Source organism: Gopherus evgoodei, chromosome 1 (assembly GCF_007399415.2).
Source record: "Gopherus evgoodei ecotype Sinaloan lineage chromosome 1, rGopEvg1_v1.p, whole genome shotgun sequence".
NCBI classification, from domain to species: Eukaryota; Metazoa; Chordata; order Testudines; family Testudinidae; genus Gopherus; species Gopherus evgoodei.
In genome coordinates this window covers 28170368-28192354 of record NC_044322.1, presented here as the reverse complement: position 1 = coordinate 28192354, position 21987 = coordinate 28170368, and the positions used below count along the sequence as shown (strand labels likewise).

The 21987-nt window shown below is 41.4% G+C and overlaps 1 protein-coding gene across 10 annotated transcripts in view; it reads left to right on the top strand.

Annotated features, from left to right (window-relative positions):
• Positions 1-21987, top strand: part of TRPC6 (transient receptor potential cation channel subfamily C member 6) — a 173576-nt gene that overhangs the window by 104259 nt on the left and 47330 nt on the right. For 7 of the 10 annotated variants that reach the window (XR_004000071.1, XR_004000070.1, XM_030560162.1 and 4 more), the window contains 3 exons: positions 95-869; positions 8303-8488; positions 12503-12667. Coding sequence is in view for 8 of the 10 variants with exons in the window: in XM_030560162.1 (XP_030416022.1) it covers positions 95-869; positions 8303-8488; positions 12503-12667 (1126 nt within the window). In the remaining 2 variants the exon portion in view is untranslated. The remainder of the gene's footprint in view (positions 1-94; positions 870-8302; positions 8489-12502; positions 12668-21987) is intronic. The other 3 variants (XM_030560181.1, XM_030560172.1, XM_030560200.1) reach the window with 3 other exon arrangements.

The following is a 21987-nucleotide window of genomic DNA, read 5'->3' as shown; positions in this document are numbered from 1 at the left end:
TTTTTAGTATTAAGATGTATGTGTCCTCCCAAAGGGTAGGTTAAAAATGCATTTTGCATATGAAAGCATTAATGATATCTCTCTTTCCATGCAGTCGAGGTACTGAGAATAGGCTAGCAGTTCGACGCCAGACCATACTCCGGGAGAAGGGCAGAAGGCTGGCCAATCGAGGACCAGCATACATGTTTAATGATCGTTCCACAAGCCTTTCTCTTGATGAGGAGCGTTTTTTGGATGCAGCAGAATATGGGAATATTCCCGTGATTCGTAAAATGCTGGAAGAGTGTACTTCACTAAATGTGAACTGTGTGGATTACATGGGGCAGAATGCTTTGCAGCTCGCAGTCGCCAATGAGCATCTGGAGATTACAGAACTTTTACTGAAGAAGGAGAACCTCTCCCGGGTTGGGGATGCCTTGCTGTTGGCTATTAGTAAAGGTTATATTCGGATAGTGGAAGCCATCCTAAATCATCCTGCATTCGCTGAAGGCAAGAGACTTGCATTAAGTCCCAGCCAATCAGAATTCCAGCATGATGACTTTTATGCATATGATGAGGATGGAACCCGGTTCTCCCATGATGTTACCCCAATCATTCTGGCTGCTCACTGCCATGAATATGAAATTGTCCACACCCTTCTGAGAAAAGGTGCTCGTATTGAAAGGCCACATGATTATTTCTGCAAATGCAGTGAGTGCAGTGAGAAGCAAAAACATGACTCTTTCAGCCATTCTAGGTCCAGAATCAATGCCTACAAAGGTCTGGCGAGCCCTGCGTACCTCTCCTTATCCAGTGAAGACCCGGTAATGACTGCCTTAGAACTTAGCAATGAGCTGGCTGTGCTTGCAAACATTGAAAAAGAATTCAAGGTAAGTGTATGGTCAACAGATTCTGATTTGTACAGAATTAGAGAAGTCAGTTAAATGTGCTCCCAACCGCCCCACTCCTTCTGGGGTAATAACTAGGAGAAACAATGTGAAATGCTAATGGTAAGGACGGATGATGCAGAGCATCAGAAATTGATGTGTTGCTCACACTCTCTTTGGCAGTTGCCAGGTATTGAAGGAACATGGAGATTCTGGTACTCTCTCATCCGTAGAAGTGGTCATTTTGGGACAGGGCCATCATCACACACTGGCAGGGCAAAGTGAGGTAACTTGTACCTGTTTTGTGGACTGAGATCTTCAATCCCCAGGAGTCTGCTTACTGCTGTATGCAGGCTACCAGTATTGCAATTCATAGTGTGAGGAATGGGGTGATAGCACTGAACCGCTACTCCTCTTCTTGCACAGGTGGGTGGGGACTAGGCAACAAATGAGGGGAATGGGCACAGCCTTGGCTTTACCTCCACTAGGCCCTGTCCCACTGAACTTGCACAGATGGGAAAATAATCTGCTCCAGGGTTAGGAAGATGGTCGGCTGAGGCTGAGCATCCAGACAGTGTAGTGCAGCACTGTGGTATTGGCTGGCTTAAACAAAAAGTTCCCTTACTTTATCCTCACCCCTGGGTAGGGTAGGGTCCTCTCCTGACTCCCACCAGGGTCACTGTTCCCTGGTCTGGAACCCTTCTGTGGTCACTTCTGGTTCTCTGTAGTTGGCACTGGGTTGGATCTCTCTCTACTGGAGGCAGGATTCCATGGTGTTGAATTGGCCTGGCCCAGGCATCTAGATCTCACAGCTGTCAAGAACTCCCTTTGGGGGCAGTGGGAGTTTAGCAGGGACTCCCTGAGCTGGGCTGCTTGGCTCTCCACTTCCAAACCAAAAACTGAAACTAAACTATCTTTCTGTGTGTCTGAGTCAAGCTGTCCCCTCATTGGGCCTCAGCAGCAGTTTCTACTTCCTTCTGTCCCCATCCCTGACTTCAAGCATGTTGCCAAATAAGGTCAGAGGGCTCTGATAGCCATTATATTTGTACTTGTTCTGGTAGGGCCCCCTTAGAGACTCAGTCTGGAGCTTCAGGAGCCGGCAAACTCCAAATGTGGGGGAGAGCAGTTAAATCTGCGTTATGTTAATTAGTCTTAATTTATGCTGATAAATGAATTGCCTGAGCTTCAGCCAGGAAATAAGAGAGTTCGGTCATGGTGGGTGAAAGGGAACTAGAGGCTGGGACAGGGGAGGTTCTGCAGGGAAACCTTAGGAAGAGCATAGCTGTTTGAGTTTGTTATTGTTTGAGTTGTCACTAAGGTCAAAGACTGGCAAGTAGGCATGTATCGACAACACATGCTAGATCTAATTCTGATCCCAGTGGGGCCAGGATTTCACTCAGGCCATATCTACACTTGGTCGGTCATTTTGCTGTGAGAATAAAATAAAATAATAATAACGATAATGAAACAATGAATTCACACTCCTGTGACTCTTTTGGGTAATGTTGATTGCTAATTTAGCTCCTGAACCACTGAGATCTGAATATCACTGCTCTAAACCATCCCTTCTCTTTCTGACTCCCATCACTTTGTGCTACAGCCTTACACCTATGGGCAGCGGATTTACAGATATCAACCTCTATATAAATAATAGACTAAAAATATTTGAACATTCATGAGTATTTATCCTGCAGAATGGTGTGCTATTTCAAATCATTATTTGATAGGCAAAACTTGCCATTGGTAACTGAGTTGCTGTTCACTGGGGCTTTCCACGGCAGCTGGGCAACACTACCCTTCTTTCTAGGATATAAACTATCAGCACACCTGTGCTGCTGCTGCAGCCGCCTGAAGGTTTCATTAGCATCCATGGCTGGTGCTTAGCACAGGGGAGGGGATGGATGGGTCTGCATAGTAAAAGTGGCACCAACTTAGTACACATGGTCCTCCCCCTTTCACACTCAAAGTATGCCTACATCACTAGCCACACTGGATATGTCTACCCTGCAATTAAAAAACGTACCAGCTGACTCAGGCTCGTGGCACTTGGGCTAAGAGGCTGTTTAATTGTGGTGTAGATGTTTGGGCTTGGGTTGCAGCCTGAGCTCTGGAACCCTCTCACCTCACAGGGTTGTAGAGGCCAGGCTCTAGTCTGAGCCTGAATGTCTACACTGCAATTAAACAGCCTCTTAGCCCAAGTCCCGTGAGCCCAAGTCAGCTGGCTGGCCAGCTGTGATTTTTAATTTCAGCGTAGACATTATTTACTCAGTGACATGATTATTCATTGAGTAAAAAGCATCACCCCATTTTTCAGTGTTGATAGATAAATATGGAATTTTATAAAAAGTAGAACAGAAAAATGCCCAAACACAACCTTCAGCTGGTGAAAATAAAGCAGGTTTAAAAGTACAAAAATATTCTTCAGGGCAGGGAATGTCTGCTACTCTGTGTTTGGCATAAATGTATTGAACCAGAAAACACAACTATGTACATATATCAGTCCAATTACTGAACAAGGGCAGGTTCTTTTTTGTCCACATTTTTTAGAGAGGTTTGTTACTTGGCTGAGTCCTTGAATGCCAGACATAACCCTGGATCAATTTACAAGGTCTAGTTATAAAAGGGCATACAGATATAATCTTAGCAATTGCAGCATAAGCAGTTGCACTCCAATATTGAAAAGTTCATCTTAGAGTTGAAGGGTAAACACGGATTTTAACCATCTTTCCTGACATTTCCAGGCAAAGGGAAAACACAACATCAATTTCAACCATAATCCAGGTGGAACAGACAAATTTAAAAAGAGATATTAGTCTCAAAACAAATTCTATTTGGTGTGCTACATATTTAGGTTTTTAATTAATATCTATATATTTCCTTCTTGAGAGATATAAAATGGATGAATCTGCTTTCCACATCCATATTGGTATATAATTTGTCATGCAGTTGTAAATTTTTGTGCTTGGCTTCTGACATCTTCTTTGGAGAGAAAGCACCTTAATTTTCATTGGCACTTTATGACAGATTCAAGATACCTAGACTTAGATGACATTATTAAAAAATGTGTGTGGGTCTTCCATTTTTGGACAAATATCTGATTGAAATTAAATGTGAAACGTGAATGCAGTCATTGGCTAATCTATCCAAGTTACAAGCTGATGCTATGGTGTTGCAAAGGAATACCAAGCAACGAGCCGATGGGCTAGTGAAGAACAAGCACGTTGGGGCATGTCCTCAGATTATCATGGGAATACAGAAAACCCTGAATTTACCACAGAGAAAGTCAGTCACCTGCCTTTCAGGTGCTTTCAGATGGCAGCTACTAGAGTAGGAAAGATTCAAAGAAGAAGAAGTGAATAGAGAAAAGTTTAAAGTGGGAGCAGCAGGAATACTTATAATGGGGGCATGGGAACAAGTCATGGTAACACATTTTACTTTCTGTGGGTATTTTTAACACAGTAAAAAGTCATGGAGTGTTGTTTTAGCTGGAGACAGTGCCAAGTTTAATCCTTTTATGATTTAAATGTTATTAGAAAAATCATTAAAGACCTCAGAGTTGATGAATGGAGGTTCTGAGTAAACATCTCAAAAGCAGAAGGCCTCTACCTGGGTAGGCTGGTCTGGGAGGTGCCTGAGTGCACAGTTAAAGTTTAAACTTCATCAGAGCACATCTGGATAGTGTGACGGGGGAGAAGGAAGAAAACACAGAATTAGCCTTCTGGGATAAGAAGAATTCAAACTCGTTGACAGGGATTGGACAGTTATTGGAACCCCAGTTATTGGAACCTGAATGATGAGAGTGGAGACCCCAAGAATAGTTCAGAGGCCTGGGAGAACCTAATGATCAGGAGCGTGAGGGTTGCCAATGGGCCCTGTCACAAAGGAAAGGAGGTGAGAATGGGGCAAATATCACACCAGATTGCTTGTGGTGTGAATACCTGTGGGGCAAGACAGGATTAGGGGGGTGATCCTGGCCCACCAATGTAATTTTTGTGGGTGGAAAATGGGTGAACCCCTAAAAGGATCCTGGTGAACCACCCTGGGGGCAAAAGACTCAGGTAGAGCAGAACCTCTAATAAAAAACAAGAACATGAGGAATAAGAAACTTCTACACCAGACAAAAGGGCGAGGTGTGTGATAGAGGCTGAGAACCAGCAGCTGAACCAACACTCTGGTCACTGTAAATACAGTTAGTTCCCCTGGAAAGGGCCTGATTGAGGGAAGGAATGGCCAATTACTAGATCAACCTGGGCTGGGAAGAGCAAAGGAACTAATTAGCCCATTGACAGCAAGAGTAGAAAAGGAGCACGGGAAGAAAGTGCAGGATAATGAGAGAGAGAGAGAGAGAGAGGGATGGGTCAGCAGCATCAGGGTAAAGGGAGATCTCTGCATGGAGAGAGCTCTTCTCTCTGGCAAAAGGGGATGATGAGTGTATGACACTGTACATAGAATTGCTGCATGGGATTGTAAGAGGGTAGTGGTGGATTGAACACAACATATACAGTGGTGGCTACAAACCAGAGGTGTCAGAGCCATTTGTGTAGGAAGACAGGAGCCAAGAGCAGCTCCCTGTCACAGATAAATTGTGACTTTAGGCACAACCCTGAGCCAGGGGTGGAAGATAATCTGTGGAATCATAGAATCATAGAATATCATGGTTGGAAGGGACCTCAGGGGGCTATCTAGTCCAACCCCCTGCTCAAAGCAGGACCAATCCCCAACTAAATCATCCCAGTCAGGGCTTTGTCAAGCCGGGCCTTAAAACCTCTAAGGATGGACATTCCACCACCTCCCTAAGTAACCCAGTCCAGTGCTTCACCATCCTCCTAGTGAAAAGGTTTTTCCTAATATCCAACCTAAACCTCCCCCACTGCAAACTGAGACCATTACTCCTTGTTCTGTCATCTAGTACCACTGAGAACAGTCTAGATCCATCCTCTTGGGAGCCCCCTTTCAGGTTGTTGAAAGCAGCTATCAAATCCCCCCTCATTTCTTCTTTTCTGCAGACTGAACAATTCCAGTTCCCTCAGTCTCTCCTCATAAGTCAAGTGCTCCAGCCCCCTAATCATTTTTCTTGCCCTCTGCTGTACTTTTTCCAATTCTTCTACAGCATTCTTATAGTGTAGGGCCCAAAACTGGACACAGTACTCCAGATGAGGCCTCACCAATGCCGAATAGAGGGGAATGATCAATCCCTCAATCTGCTGGCAATGCTCCTACTTATACAGCCCAAAATGCCATTAGCCTTCTTGGCAACAAGGGCACACTGTTGACTCATAGGTCCTTTTCTGCAGTAGCCCCAGAAAGCACTGCACCCCACAAGCACCCCTGTGAGTCATATTTCTCTCCCTACTTCCCCCTTTCTCTGGTGGGAGGTGGTATTGCCATTAATCTTTGTAGCCTTATCTATAGTTATGGGTTATTTTAACCAGTTACCCAGCTAAAGGTGAGGGTTGACACCTACTTTAATCTATGAGAATTCAGCCCCCAGGATTAACTACAGTAGTGAGGTTATCAATGGAAGGGGTAGGGGAGGTCTATGATGCACAACAGAGACTACATAGTTCTCTTTCTATAATAATTACTTTTATTAGCCAACGAAACAATACACACACTGCAATCCGGTAAAGGAGAGAGAGACCAATGCAGAATGCATATTTCTATTACTCACAATAGGTCTCATCCTCATCATCAGTGGTCGGCATCCTGGTGTCTCCTCTCTGCACCAGGGCACCCAGGCCAGGACGCAGATTTTTGAATGTGTTATGCTGACAATTATCAGTCTTCATACATATTTGTGAAGGTTTTTCCTTTTCATTATTTGACCTACCACACTTTTGGGGTATCCCATTTTTCATAGGCTAACTTGATAATTCCCCGTACACTCTATACCATTTTCACTACCGTATCACCATAGTAGCAAGCAGTTGGTTACCTTAAGGAAGTCCCTAACGTTTCACCCTAGCTACCAATGGTCATCTTGTGATGTCTGTCTATGTGTAGGCATTATTAGCCAAACTCAGCAGTTATTTTCAAAACATCAGCATATCACAGACAAGCTCAGCAGGTATATTATTAATGTACTTATGCTAACTTCTTTTAAAGGTGGGGAGGGATAGCTCAGTGGTTTGAGCATTGGCCTGTTAAATCCAGGGTTGTGAGTTCAGTCCTTGAAGGCACCATTTAGGGATCTGGGGCAAAAATGTGTTTGGGGATTGATCCTGCTTTGAGCAGGGGGTTGGTTCTTTCCAACCCTGATATTGTAAGGCTTAATTTGGCTAAGCTAAATATCTTACAGGCCTGAAGCCTCTAGACCCTGTGTTACAACATTAATTAATACTTATATTTCACCTCTGTGTCCTGATACCTTTTATCCTTGGCTACACCTTCAAGTTATATGAATTGGAAATTGCAAAAACAGGAACAGTATTCCCAAATTCTACCCTGACCCCACCATTGGCTCACTGTGAGACCAACTTAACTTCTGTTCTTCAAGAATGTGGGTCACACTGTGGCTCTGTTTTGGAAAGCACTGACTGAGGAAAGGATTTAGTAGACAAGGTGGGTAACCAACTGACCATTAGCTCACAGTTTGATGTGGTGGCTAAGAAAGCAAATGATATCCTTGGGTGTGTATGCAGGGAGATATCGAGTAGCAGTAGAGAGCTGTTACCACCACTGTGTATAGAATAAATGAAACCATTACTGTACTGTTCAAGTTCTGGTGCTGTACTTTTAAAAGGATGTTGAAAATTGAAAAAGCTTCAGAGAAGATCTACAATGATTCAAATTCTGGAAAACTGCCTTACAGTGAGAGACAAAGGAAACATAATCTATTTAGATTTTCCCAGAGAAGGTTGAGAGTTTATGTGCTGATAGTTTGTAATTATCTCCATGGGGAGAAGATTTTTGATAGTAGAGAGCTTGTTAATCTAGCAAACAAAGGCATACCAAGATGCAGTGGTTTGAAACGGAGGCCAGACCACTTCAGTCTAGAAATTAGGAGGAACTGTTTTTATGGCTTGTGTTCTGCAGGAAGTCTGCCTAGGTAGTCATAATGGCCCTTGCCTGCTGGCCTTATAATCCATGAATTGATGGGCTGAATTCTCCATAGTTAAACTAATGCAAACTGACTGATTTAAATAAGAGAATTTAGCTTTATATATTTTTGGTTTCACATCACAAAAAATGGAGGAAGTAATATCTATTTCAGAGGGATATTGTGTGTCTTAATTTATAATGTTCATAAAGAACTTTGAGAACTACAAATAAAAGGAGTATATACATGCCCATTGCTTTTCTTCTTGTTCATCTCCTGTGGCTAGTTCGTGAATAGTCACTTAGAAAGTCAACTCTTAGCACTTGAAGGAGTAAAATGGTTTCTCATGGGTTATATGTAAACAGCTATTTATTTTCTTTTTTCTCTCTCTCTTCAGAATGATTACAAAAAATTGTCTATGCAATGCAAGGATTTTGTAGTTGGACTTCTCGATTTGTGCAGAAATACTGAAGAAGTGGAAGCTATTTTGAACGGAGATGTGGAGATGAGCCATAGTAGTGGAGAACGTGGTCGTCCCAGTCTTAGCCGCTTAAAACTTGCCATTAAGTATGAAGTCAAAAAAGTAAGCCCTGGTATTAATAAAGTAGTAGTTTAAATGAGTGGCAGTGTTATTAACTCATATTACCATTCATTATTTGTTTTATGGCAACACCCAGAGGCTCCAGTCAGGATCCGGGTCCCATTGCAGTGAATGCTGTGCAAACATACAATTAGAGTCCCTGCCCCAAAGTAGTTACTGTCTTAATAAAAACCAGAGATAAAAGGTGTATGCAGCACACAAGGAGGTAACAGTAATAGTAACATATGGTTACTTGAACTAGCTGTGTACATTATTTGCAGACTTTTCATTTATTTTTTTCACCAATGAGAGATAATTAATCCATCTTCTAAAACAAAATCATTGGATATAATTAATTAAAATGTACAATGTAGCATATTGGCCCTATAATAATAAATACATCTTTATGTCAAACTATTCACAGAGGATTTGCCTGCTGAGAAAGGCCAATTTTTATTTGCTCTAGGAAATTTGAAAGACATATGCAAAACTAGGTTGCTTACAAAATACCAGAATTTATCAGCATAGATGGTCTGGGGATCAGTCTGGAAGACATGCATAGGCTCCAGCTTGGTTAGAACCATGGCCACCAGTCTCCTCAATGACCTGAGCTGGAATGAATATATCATCTCCATGCTATGGTCGCTTCATCAGCTCCTAGTTCACTTCTGTTGCCAGTTTAAGGCCTTGGTCTGGATCTTGAATGCACTCAGTAAGTCAGGACCCAACTACATTAGTAGCTGCTTCTCCACCTTTACTCATTTGGATAATTATGCTTCTCTTGGACAGTGAAGCTCATAATGTCCAGGACGAAGTGTGTGTGAACCAGAGATAAAGTTTTTTTAGTCAAGGGAATTTACCTGTTGAATTAACTTCCAAAGGAGATTAGAGTAATGCAGAATCTGACCATTTTCAGAGCAAACTGCAAGACTTATGATCAGTGGCGGCGCTATGGTTTTTGCTGTCCCAAGCACAGCAGTCAGGCAGCCTTTGGTGTAGTGCCTGTGGGCAGTCCACAGTCACTCGGATTCGGCAGTGTTTCTGCAGGTGATCTGCCTGTCCCGCGGCTTCGGCGTATCCACCGCCGAATTGCCGCCGAAACTGTGGGACTAGCGGACCTCCCACAGGTACGCTGCCGAAGGCCGCCTGACTGCCGTCCTCACAGTGACCGGCCACCTGCAGCCACCCTTGCCTATGATAAAGCTTTCCCGCCATGACAAAAAAGAATTACATCTGCACAGTGAAAAACAAATAAAACTCACCAATATCCAATAACCAGGAAAGGTAGAAGAAATGGAATTCTATGATGTCCAATAGGGACCCACTGTACCCATCCGGCTTACCTGGGCAGAAATAGAGTCCTTTTATGCAGATCTAATTGATCTGTTTCTTATGGAAAATCCTAAAATAGTTAAGTGTGTACATGGTGTGCATGGATAGAGTTTGAACTGTTATTAAACAATGTCTCCTACATATTAAACATGGAGGGGTTTTATTTCATCATTAGTTATTTACTCTCTCTACTTATCCCTACTTTTTTTCTTTAGCAGACATCAGTTCTGATTTTGCCACCTTTAATTTGGAAAATTTCTGTTGTAAAACTCTGACTTCTTCAGTAAATATTACAGGTTTGGGTTTATAGTTTATTACAGACCAGGCAAAGAAAATCTTATCATTCATTTATACATTCGTTTCCAGTACACCTTTTAAAATGTCACAGAGCTTGGATGGAAAAGAGGGTTGTGTTCTACACTTCCCAGTTTTATAGAATTGGTGTACATGACCTGGTTGCCATAGCATGATTACGAACAATTAGTGACTGCCTGCACCAGTAACTGCTGTTCCTCATTTTCAATAAAAGAACTGATATTTTTCATGTGAACATTTTGTGTATTCCTTGTTTCATGACTGAAAATTGTATATTGTCATCTACAGTACAGGACACAAAGGCAAAAACTATTAGGGCATCAGAAATGAGAACATCAGGAATATAAATGTCAGCAGACTTTGTAGCTATTCGCAGTACAATGAACTGGGAACAGGCATATTTATATTTTAAAAAAGAGAAAGACACACTCTACCAACTCTCCCCTGCCCCCATTCCACTGCAAATGCTTTTCCATCTGGGGAGAGCACAAGCAACACATGACAGATGTGTAGTCACCTTGCTTAATGCACTATGAGGAAGTGCTCAGATATCTTGGTGATATGCATGGTATAAAAGCCTGAATAGAATAGAATAGAATAGATCTAGTTAGTTCCTGTGCATTATGCTCAGATTGAGGCTGATTCTTTGTTACTGAATACTGTCTAAATGCCATAGTAATATCTTTAAAATAATGGTAAATGATAGCCACTAACAATTATTATTTATAATGTGGACTGCTCAATGTATGACTTCTTTAATGCCTTTCATGGTCCTGGATTTTCTAGAGCTAGATGGAGAATATGTACCCATTTGAAACACAAATGTTGCAGTTTGTAAAATTAAGGTTAGATAAGTGACTATAGTGTTTGGAAATTCATATTGTGCTATACTATGTAATCCATACGCTCGTACTACAGTTTAGAACATCCAGGGAAAAAAGATGTGTCTATGTAAGTACATTATTTAAGAACAGAGGGTGACTTCTGCTTGCCTAGGAGAGGTAGACTGACTTTCCATATATTTTATACTCGCCTCCAGAAGTGTTGTACGTGAGACAGGAGGTAATTTTACTATTCTGTACTCAACACTGGTGAGGTGTCACATGGAGTACTGTGTCCTGTTTGGGGCACCACACTAAGAAAAATACGAACAAATTAGAATGTGTGCAGAGGAGAGCAACAAAAATGCTAAAAAGTTTGGAAACCATGACCTATGAGGAATGGTTAGAAAGACTGAGTATAAAGAGGTTGGTGATCAGTTGTTCTCCATGTTCATTGAAGGTAGGAAAAGAGGTAATGGGCTTCATCTATAGTGAGGGACATTTAGGTTAGATATTAGGAAAAACTTCCAAATTATAAGGATAGTTAACTACTGGAATAGGCTTCTAATGGAGGTTGTGGAACCTCTGTCATTGAAGGCTTGCAAAAACCGCTTTTTTAAGAACAGACGAACATTGTTTAGGGATGGTCTTGATATACTTGGTCCAGCCTTAGTCCGTGGGGATGGACTAGATGACTTCTGAAGTTCCCTTCCAGCCCTACGTTGCTCTGATTCTGCATGCTTCACTTGTAATTGTATTTTGATGAGACATTTTCCTGGCATAAAGTCTTTTGTGAAAAATTGCAGTATAATAATCACTGGCATGAAAGGATTACCCATAGAAATCGTGATTTTTTTTCTCAACTTAAATTATTTTGAGGGATGCAGAGACCTGACATTCCTAAAATTATTCATATTGGAGTCTCTTGGTGTAGAAAGACTCCATAGTGACCCCGATGCCAGGCCAGATCCTGATGCCACTGAAGTCAATGGCAACATTGCCATAGACTGTAATGGGAAAAGGATTTAGATTAATGTTTTAAAATTCATTAAACTCATCAGTATTCTCACTTTGCAATAAAATAGCATTTAAACTGTGAATAGAGCAATTCAATTCAGTGTCTCATTTCTTTTTTTTTTCCTTTTCACGATTATATTGCAATGAAATAATATAAAACAGTGTTGACATACCCTTTGAGATGAAGTTAAAGGCATAGGCAAAGGCATTCAAATGTGAACAGGTGAAATGAAATTTCCCCTAGTTTGAAGAATGAGTTGGGTTTTTCTAAAGGTTTAACTAGCCACACATACTCAAGTGTGACTTTAGGACCAGTTTAGCCAAAATTCCTGCCATGAATAGCAGTGTGCCTACATTCTAGGGAGATTATGCTTATCGAAAAGAGCAGATTGGTCTTCTATACTACTGTACACTCTGATAGTGTTCTGAATAATAGCTGACTTCTTGTTATTCCTACATTCTACATCCATTTCTGATGGCTAACATTTTATTTAATGGCGTTCTGACAATAATGTTCCTTTTTTTGTCATAGTTTGTAGCACATCCAAACTGCCAGCAACAACTTCTCTCAATCTGGTATGAGAATCTCTCAGGTTTACGTCAGCAGACCATGGCAGTGAAGTTTCTAGTTGTTCTTGCAGTTGCAGTAGGGCTGCCATTCCTGTCAGTGGTTTACTGGATTGCTCCATGCAGCAAGGTTAGTCTGTACAGTCTTGTAAGAGCATCTGCATGCAAGTTTCTAATTTGGCAAAGATGAAACATATTTATAAATTATTGATGCACTTAGCAAAGCTTCAGTGATGTGTTATTTAATGCCACATTGTAATGGAATAGCTGCAGGATTACACACTCAAACATTCACAATTAAAAAAAAGTAAAAGCATCATGTTGAATACAATGAATACTAAATGAAAAAATGATCAGGGAGGGAAGGAAGTATTGCAATATAGAAACAGTAATATCAAAACAATGAATCAAAGTACTCTCCATTTTGTTGCTGTGCTGTTAAATATATAGTAGCTAGATTATTTAACAAAAACTAATTAATACATTTATGGGGCTTGATGAATGAACATTACAAAAAAATTAATACTCATTTAGTGAGAAATTGCCCATCAGAGTATTCAGACAGTGATAGTAAGAACTGCAATTAGCAGGTTTTCTTCCTTCTCCCTTATGTTATCCAGGTTGCTAGCTATTTACAAATGGGAATATGTTTATTATTCATAGAAAAATATGTGGCCCTGATTCTGATAAAATAAAGATAGGAACCAAATCATAACTGCATGTCAGAATAATATAATCTTCTTAAATTCATATCAAGCTAACACTACCATCATTAGAACCCACCTTGAACTAAAATTCAGAATTAAAACCACTTAGCTAGCTACCCTCTTACGATTTCACACAGGAAAAAATGTCACCTTTGTGTATATTTGCTGCCCACAAACCACCAATACAAATTGTCCAACTATCTGCCCAGCACAGATGTACACAGATGTGTCTGAAATTAATTATCTTCATGTGTTCCATTAATGTAGTGTGATGTCAATCTATTGAAGTGAATTAAACTATTCTGGGTACACTGGTGTAACTGAACTGAATTTAGCATGATATATTTCGAATGGAATTAAGGTTTGTATAAGAAAGCTATACACAGTGGATGAAATCCTGACCCCCATTGGCATCAATGGGGTCAAGATTTCACCCCATAGTGTGGGTCTTCTCCACGGCCTTGACATGAAAAGATCCCTGGGATGAGCTGATGAAAGGCCTTAGAAAATTCAAACCACTTTTTAACACCAACACAATAAATTCTGTTTTTACCAAGAAAGCTGTGCTTAAATGACCATCTGATTACATCTCTCACTGCTACAACCTGAGGGCTTGTCAGGATAATGTTAAGGCTCATTTCATCTCATTAATTTTTTCAAAGCCTCCACGTGGTCTTTTCTGTGTGCATTTACAAAACACTGTTACTTTGATTTGGCTTCTAGAGCTGAATGTCAGTTTGGATGATCCATGTTGCAATTTCCAACATAGATATGCCCAAACTCTTCCATCCTCTAGAATTTTGCTTTTGTTTAGAACATCTATTTTAGCTGGTCACTGATTCAAAGTTTCCACCCTCTGGTATTTTAGTTCTCCTGCTGTCATAACAGGTAAAGGGGACACTGTAAAGTTAAAATTATACGTTGTAAATAAACAAATGTATTATGATTAACAACTTAGATTTTTAAAAATATATCCAATTTCCATAACTTGTTTGTTTGTTTGTTTAATTGCATTTCTCTCAGCCTGGACAATAAAATTCAATTTAGTCAGTTCCATTTTTGTTTATAGTCTCAAAGGTTTTTATAACACTTTTGTCTTTAAACATGCCTTGAGATTCATACTGCTTCAGCATTTAGGTTTCAGACATTGCATGGAAGTGTGTATTTGTTGTTTGGCTTTTGTTGTTGTTAAAAGCCCTTCTTTTTATTGGATTATAAAATTGTTTTAATTGGTCTTTGGTTTTAGAAAATCTGTTTCTACATAGCTTTTTTCCTCAGGTTTCAATTGACAGCATCCCTTTAAAATTTAACCTCCTGTTCTGTTTTACAACTGTCTCCCATCCTTGTAATATATCTGTTTAATGATTTTGTTACATTTTATACTGTGAATTGGCAAGTTGGCCCTTCCCTTTCTAACTATTACAGTTGTTGTTGTACTTCATTTTTATTTTAGAGATATGCCTCTTTGTTTTTAATCATTAAAATAAAAATTACCTCCTTTGAGACCATATTGGAGTTTTCCTCTCCTAGCAGGGGATTTACCTTTGAAAACAAAAGGTCCCAGAGCAGTTCCAGGGGACTGAGAAACAGAATATTGATCTTCTGACAGACTGATCTATGGATGGGTGGGTGGAATTTTGTAACACTTTTGTCCTCAGCTATCTATGAAGTGGCCTCTAAGGCATCTTTTCTGGCTTTTATCTCATGGGTCACCTTGGTTTATAGATGTCCCACAACAGCTGAAGTGAGAGGGAAAATGACCACAGCACATCAGTTGAAAATCCTAGTTTGAGTCTGATTCTTTGTGACATAGAGATTTTTGAAATACTTATGCCATGGCTGTGAGAGAGGCAAAGGAATAGTTATTCAATCCATTGTTTTATTTCAAGGGACAGACAGTTTAGTTAATCTAAGTCACCTCCACCCAGTTGCTGAATTGAGTATCTCCTATTGTGAGGAAAATGTTTTTATGTTGCTAATAAAATTGAGTGAATTTGGTCAGAATTGCCCAACTCCCTGGAAATAAAGCAGATATTTGAAGGGGGGAAAGTCACATTTTCTTTGCTTGACTTTCAGCCAGTGTCCCTTTCTGAAGTGTAGAAAGTGCTGGGAACACTTCAGCCGTCAACTTGCACTTGAGACTGATATTGTTGGCTTGTGAAGGCCAGTGGAGAAGTACTGTTGCCCTGTATCATTTTTAATTGAGAATATCCAAAAGATTCAAGTGAGACAGCCCTCAGTATCTGCTCATATCTGAGGCCACTATTCTCAGCGTGGTATAGCATAACTACATCTCTAGTCTGAGGGTGATTTATGTGTATGTGAAGCTGGTAAGGAGAGTTAGTGAGGAGACATAGGCTCTGGTGTCTTCAGTATAAAGATGACATACAACTTTATACCTCCATCTACCCTGATCCAGCTGGAGTGGTCATTTACATTTCTCAGTATCTAGGTGAGATTGGGACATAGATGAGGGTAAACTAGCTGAGACTCAATCCACACAAGATGGAGGTGAGGCTGGTTGGCTGAGGGAAGCAATTGGAAGATGTGACAGATGTGCATGTGTCCTGCATTTGTGGTCTGGATTCCCAATAGGAGAGTCCAGTTAGATACCCAGCTGCTCACAGAGGAGCCAGTTGCAGTTATGACTAGGTCAGCTTTCCTTCATTTCCAGATCACCTAGAGGCTATGCTCATTTATTTCAGCTGTGGTCCTTCTAACTGTCATTCATCCCTTTCTCACCTTGAAATTAGAGTGACATACTCTGCATGAGGCTACAATTTAAATCCATCCACGGAATGCAGCTGGTGCAGGTTTTGATACTTGCTTTTAAGTGGTGTGTCATTTTGTGAGCATATTAAACTAGTGCTCTCTGATTTCCATTTGCTGTTTTTTAGTTTCCAGGTTGATTTTTAAGGTACCTATTTTTCCCGTAAAACCCTTTGGCACCTGCCTATCTCAGAGGCGATATCTCTCCCTGTAACATAGCTCCACAGTTGCAATCAGTGGAGGCACCTAAGAAGGAGCTTTTTGGTACAGGAGCGGAAGGTTGGTCCATTGGTTAGGGTATTAACCTGGGAGTTTGAAGATAGGGGTTCAAGTCTCTACTTTTCCATAGACTTCCTGTCTGATAGTGAGCAAGACACTTAGGCCCAGATTTTTAAAGATATTTAGGAGTTGTGGTACCCAGCATTCCAATGTTAAACTAATTTAGGAGCCTAAATCTCATTTCCAAAAGGGGCTGGGCACTTCAGAATCAAAATCTTAGTGACAGTAGATGGGATTTAGGCTCCAAAGTGTCTAACTCCCTTTTGAGACTAGGATTTAGACTCCTAAATCAGTTAGATGTTGCAGCGATGAGTGAAGCAGTGCCTAAATACATTTAGAAATATGGCCTTAGCCTCTCTGTACCTCAGTTTCCCATCTCTAAAATGGGGATAAATAGAACTTTCTTACCTCACATAAAAGATTGTGAGGCATTCAGATATTACAGTATTGGGCATCACATAAGTACCTTAGATATCTAGGGCATTCTTTGTTCAGTCCTTGTAACTTTAGAACCCAATTTTCCACCTAGTCTATATGTAACTGCCCATGTTTGTTAACCTTCATGGCACACTTGGCTGTAGGGAACTGAGGGATAGGGCAAGTTGGAGATTCCAGTGCTGAGGTTGATGGTGGAGTTTATTATATGTTTATGTTCACACTGTTTCTGGGGTAGAGCCATCCATGTGTAAATGCCAGTCTGTTAAAGGATTAATTGTATTTTCAAGAGTTTGTCGAGGACTTGGAGTAGGTGCTCTTTTAGGTAGTTAATACATACAAATGAAAGTCAATAAATAAGTTGTAGTCTATTGACTATGGTGTCTTTAGAAAAAAGAAAGTTACTTACAGATGGGCTCTTCAAAAGTTCATTCTGCTTTTAGATATATTACTAAAAGCAGCAAAGAATCCTGTGGCACCTTATAGACTAACAGACGTTTTGGAGCATGAGCTTTCGTGGGTGAATACCCACTTCCTCAGATGCATGTAGTGGAAATATCCAGGGGCAGGTATATATATGCTAGCAAGCAAGCTAGAGATAATGAGGTCAGTTCAATCAGGGAGGATGAGGCCCTGTTCTAGCAGGCAAACCATTCAGTCTTTGTTCAATCCTGAGCTGATGGTGTCAAATTTGCAGATGAACTGAAGCTCAGCAGTTTCTCTTTGAAGTCTGGTCCTGAAGTTTTTTTGCTGCAGGATGGCCACCTTAAGGTCTGCTATAGTGTGGCCAGGGAGGTTGAAGTGCTCTCCTACAGGTTTTTGTATATTGCCATTCCTAATGTCTGATTTGTGTCCATTTATCCTTTTCCGTAGAGACTGTCCAGTTTGGCCGATGTACATAGCAGAGGGGCATTGCTGGCATATGATGGCGTCTATTACATTGGTGGATGTGCAGGTGAATGAACCAGTGATGGTGTGGCTGATCTGGTTAGGTCCTGTGATGGTGTCGCTGGCGTAGATATGTGAGCAGAGTTGGCATCGAGGTTTGTTGCATGGATTGGTTCCTGAGCTAGAGTTATTATGGTGCGGTGTGCAGTTACTGGTGAGAATATGTTTCAGGCTGGCAGGTTGTCTGTGGGCAAGGACTGGCCTGCCACCCAAGGCCTGTGAAAGTGTGGGATCATTGTCCAGGATGGGTTGTAGATCCTTGATGATGCATTGGAGGGGTTTTAGCTGGGGGCTGTATGTGATGGCCAGTGGAGTCCTGTTGGTTTCTTTCTTGGGTTTGTCTTGCAGTAGGAGGCTTCTGGGTACACATCTGGCTCTGTTGATCTGTTTCCTTATTTCCTCGTGCGGGTATTGTAGTTTTGAGAATGCTTGGTGGAGATTTTGTAGGTGTTGGTCTCTGTCTGAGGGGTTAGAGCAGATGCGGTTGTACCTCAGTGCTTGGCTGTAGACAATGGATCGTGTGATGTGTCCGGGATGGAAGCTGGAGGCATGAAGGTAGGCATAGCGATCGGTAGGTTTTCGATATAGGGTGGTGTTAATGTGACCATCACTTATTTGCACTGTGGTGTCAAGAAAGTGGATCTCCTGTGTAGATTGGTCCAGGCTGAGGTTGATGGTGGGGTGGAAGCTGTTGAAATCGTGGTGGAATTTTTCCAGAGTCTCCTTCCCATGGGTCCAGATGATGAAGTTGTCATCAATGTAGCGTAGGTAGAGAAGGGGTGTGAGTGGACGAGAGCTGAGGAAGCGTTGTTCCAGGTCGGCCATAAAGATATTGGCATATTGTGGGGCCGTGCGGGTGCCCATAGCAGTGCCACTGATCTGGAGATATATATTGTCATCAAATTTGAAATAGTTGTGTGTGAGTATAAAGGCACAGAGCTCAGCAGCCAGTTGTGCTGTGGCATCATCAGGGATAGTGTTCCTGACAGCTTGTATTCCATCTGTGTGTGGGATGTTTGTGTAGAGAGCCTCTACATCCATGGTGGTTAGGATGGTGTTTTCTGGGAGGTGACCAATGCATTGTAGTTTCCTCAGGAAATCAGTGGTGTCACGGAGATAGCTGGGAGTGCTCGTGGCATAGGGTCTTGCATCATCAAGGATCTACAATCCATCCTGGACAATGATCCCACACTTTCACAGGCCTTGGGTGGCAGGCCAGTCCTTGCTCACAGACAACCTGCCAACCTGAAACATATTCTCACCAGTAACTGCACACCGCACCATAATAACTCTAGCTCAGGAACCAATCCATGCAACAAACCTCGATGCCAACTCTGCCCACATATCTACACCAGCGACACCATCACAGGACCTAACCAGATCAGCCACACCATCACTGGTTCATTCACCTGCACATCCACCAATGTAATATATGCCATCATATGCCAGCAATGCCCCTCTGCTATGTACATCGGCCAAACTGGACAATCTCTACGGAAAAGGATAAATGGACACAAATCAGACATTAGGAATGGCAATATACAAAAACCTGTAGGAGAGCACTTCAACCTCCCTGGCCACACTGTAGCAGACCTTAAGGTGGCCATCCTGCAGCAAAAAAACTTCAGGACCAGACTTCAGAGAGAAACTGCTGAGCTTCAGTTCATCTGCAAATTTGACACCATCAGCTCAGGATTGAACAAAGACTGTAAATGGCTTGCCAACTACAGAACCAATTTCTCCTCTCTTGGTTTTCACACCTCAACTGCTAGAACAGGGCCTCATCCTCCCTGATTGAACTGACCTCATTATCTCTAGCTTGCTTGCTAGCATATATATACCTGCCCCTGGATATTTCCACTACATGCATCTGAGGAAGTGGGTATTCACCCACGAAAGCTCATGCTCCAAAACGTCTGTTAGTCTATAAGGTGCCACAGGATTCTTTGCTGCTTTTACAGGTCCAGACTAACACAGCTACCCCTCTGATACTTGAGATATATTACTGGTTCCAGTGTTATTTTCTCTATTCTAAATGGAAAACATAGCAAAAATATCTCCAGAACCAAAGTGAGTTTTTTCAAGTTTGCCCACATTGCCTGTATCTCTTGTCCTCAGATGATTGGTTTTACTGGATTACCCACACTCCTGAGAGCTCTGGATGTTCCCACCTGCCTTGTGCTGGAAGCTTGGGAATATTGATCCTTGTAAATGATGTCAGGACAGAACAGCAATTAGAGCTGGATTATAAATTGTATGGGGTAGGGACAATGCCTTTTGATGTGTTTGGGGCTTGAGGGTGCTATTGTAATAAAAATGCATGATGATGATAGTGATCTCCTTTGGTTCTGGATGTTTATATATACCTTCTAGTATTCTGTGCTAAAAGGTTTAAAGTTTCTCCCCTCCTAAATATGTATCTTTCTCCTGTCGTGTTTGGTAGCCTGCGCCATTATGAGAACAGGACCCTTTTGCTTTGTTTTATCTTTATCATTGTTTCAATAAATATACATCTCAGAGACTAGAGAAATAGGCATCCGGTTGCTGGCTCTGATAATAATAGCAGCAAAGAATCCTGTGGCACCTTATAGACTAACAGACGTTTTGGAGCATGCTGTTAGTCTATAAGGTGCCACAGGATTCTTTGCTGCTTTTACAGATCCAGACTAACACGGCTACCCCTCTGATACCTGATAATAATAGAATCATATAAGTGTAGAACTGGAAGGGACCTCAATAGGCCATCTAGTACTGTTCTCTGCACTCAAGGCAGGACTATGTAATAATTAGACCATTCCTGACAGGAATGTCTAGTTTGTCTAACCTCCAGTGATGGAGGTTTCACAACCTCCCTAGGCAATTTGTTTCAGTGCTTAACTACCCTGACAGGAAGTTTTTTCCTAATGTCCAATCTAAACCTCCCTTGCTGCAATTTAAGCCCATTGCTTCTTGTCCTATCCTCAGTGGTTAAGGAGAACCCACCTCCTTGTAACAACATAGATTCATAGCCTTTATGGTCAGAATGGACCATCGTGATCATCTAGTCTGAGCTCCGGCACATTGCAAGCCACAGACCCTCACCCACCCACTTCTGTAATAGACCTCTAACCTCTGGCTGAGTTACTGAAGTCCTCAAATCATGGTTCAAAGACTTCAAGTTACAAAGAATTCACCATTTACACTAGTTTAAACTTGCAAATGATCCATGCTCCATGCTGCAGAGGAAGGTGAAAAGCTCCCCAGGGGCTCTTCCAATATGACCCAGGGAAAAATTCTTTCCCAACCCCAAGTATGGCAATCATTCAGACTGTGAGCATATGGGCAAGATCCAACCTTTTGTATACTTGAAAACTGTTATCATGTCCCCCTCTCAGTCTTCTCTTCACCAAACTAAACAAACCCATTTTTTTTCAATCTTTCCTCACAAGTCAGATTCTAGACCTTTAATCACTTTTGTTGGTTTCCTCTGGACTTTCTTCAATTTGTCCTCATCTTTCCTGAAATATGACACCCAGAACTGAACACAATACTCCAACTGAGGCCTTACCAGCTCAGAGAGTAGAGTGGAAGAATTACCATGTATACTTGTTCATTAGCCCGTTCATTTATAAGCCGACCCCCCAGAATTGGATAGTATAAATAGCAAAAAGTGTATGACTCTTTCATAAGTCAACCCTATATTTCAGGGTCCACCACATCCCACAGCCCACACCACTTCCCGTCCCCCCCATTGGCCTGCAGTGGTGAACCACAGCCAGTGGGAGCCGCAATCGGCTGAACCTGCGGATGCGCAGGTGAACAACCAGCCCAGCCCGCCAGGCTGCCAAAGGTTGCCGATCCCTGTATTAGATGTTCAATTCAATGATTCCATAGAGTTTAAAATCATCAAATTTTGGTGTAGACCCATTTATAAGCTGACTCCTGCTCTTTTATGCATCATTTTTTAACAAAAATATTTGGCTTATGAACGAGTATGTACGGTACTTCTCCTGTCTTGCTTACAATACTCCTGTTGATACATCCTAGAATGTTTGCTTTTTTGCAATAGTGTTACACTATTAACTCATATTTAGCTTGTGATCCACTATGACATCTAGATCCCTTTCCACAATACTCCTCCCTAGGCAGTCATTTCCCATTTTGTATGTGTGCAACTGATTGTTCCTTTCTATAGTGCAAATTGTATGTCCAGTCCTCTGCATGTTAAAATATGTATTCTTACATTTCACTACATTTAAATGCATCTACCAGTTCTATTTCATAAGCCAATATAATTTCCTTTCTACAACTTTTTATAGTTGTTTATATTGGA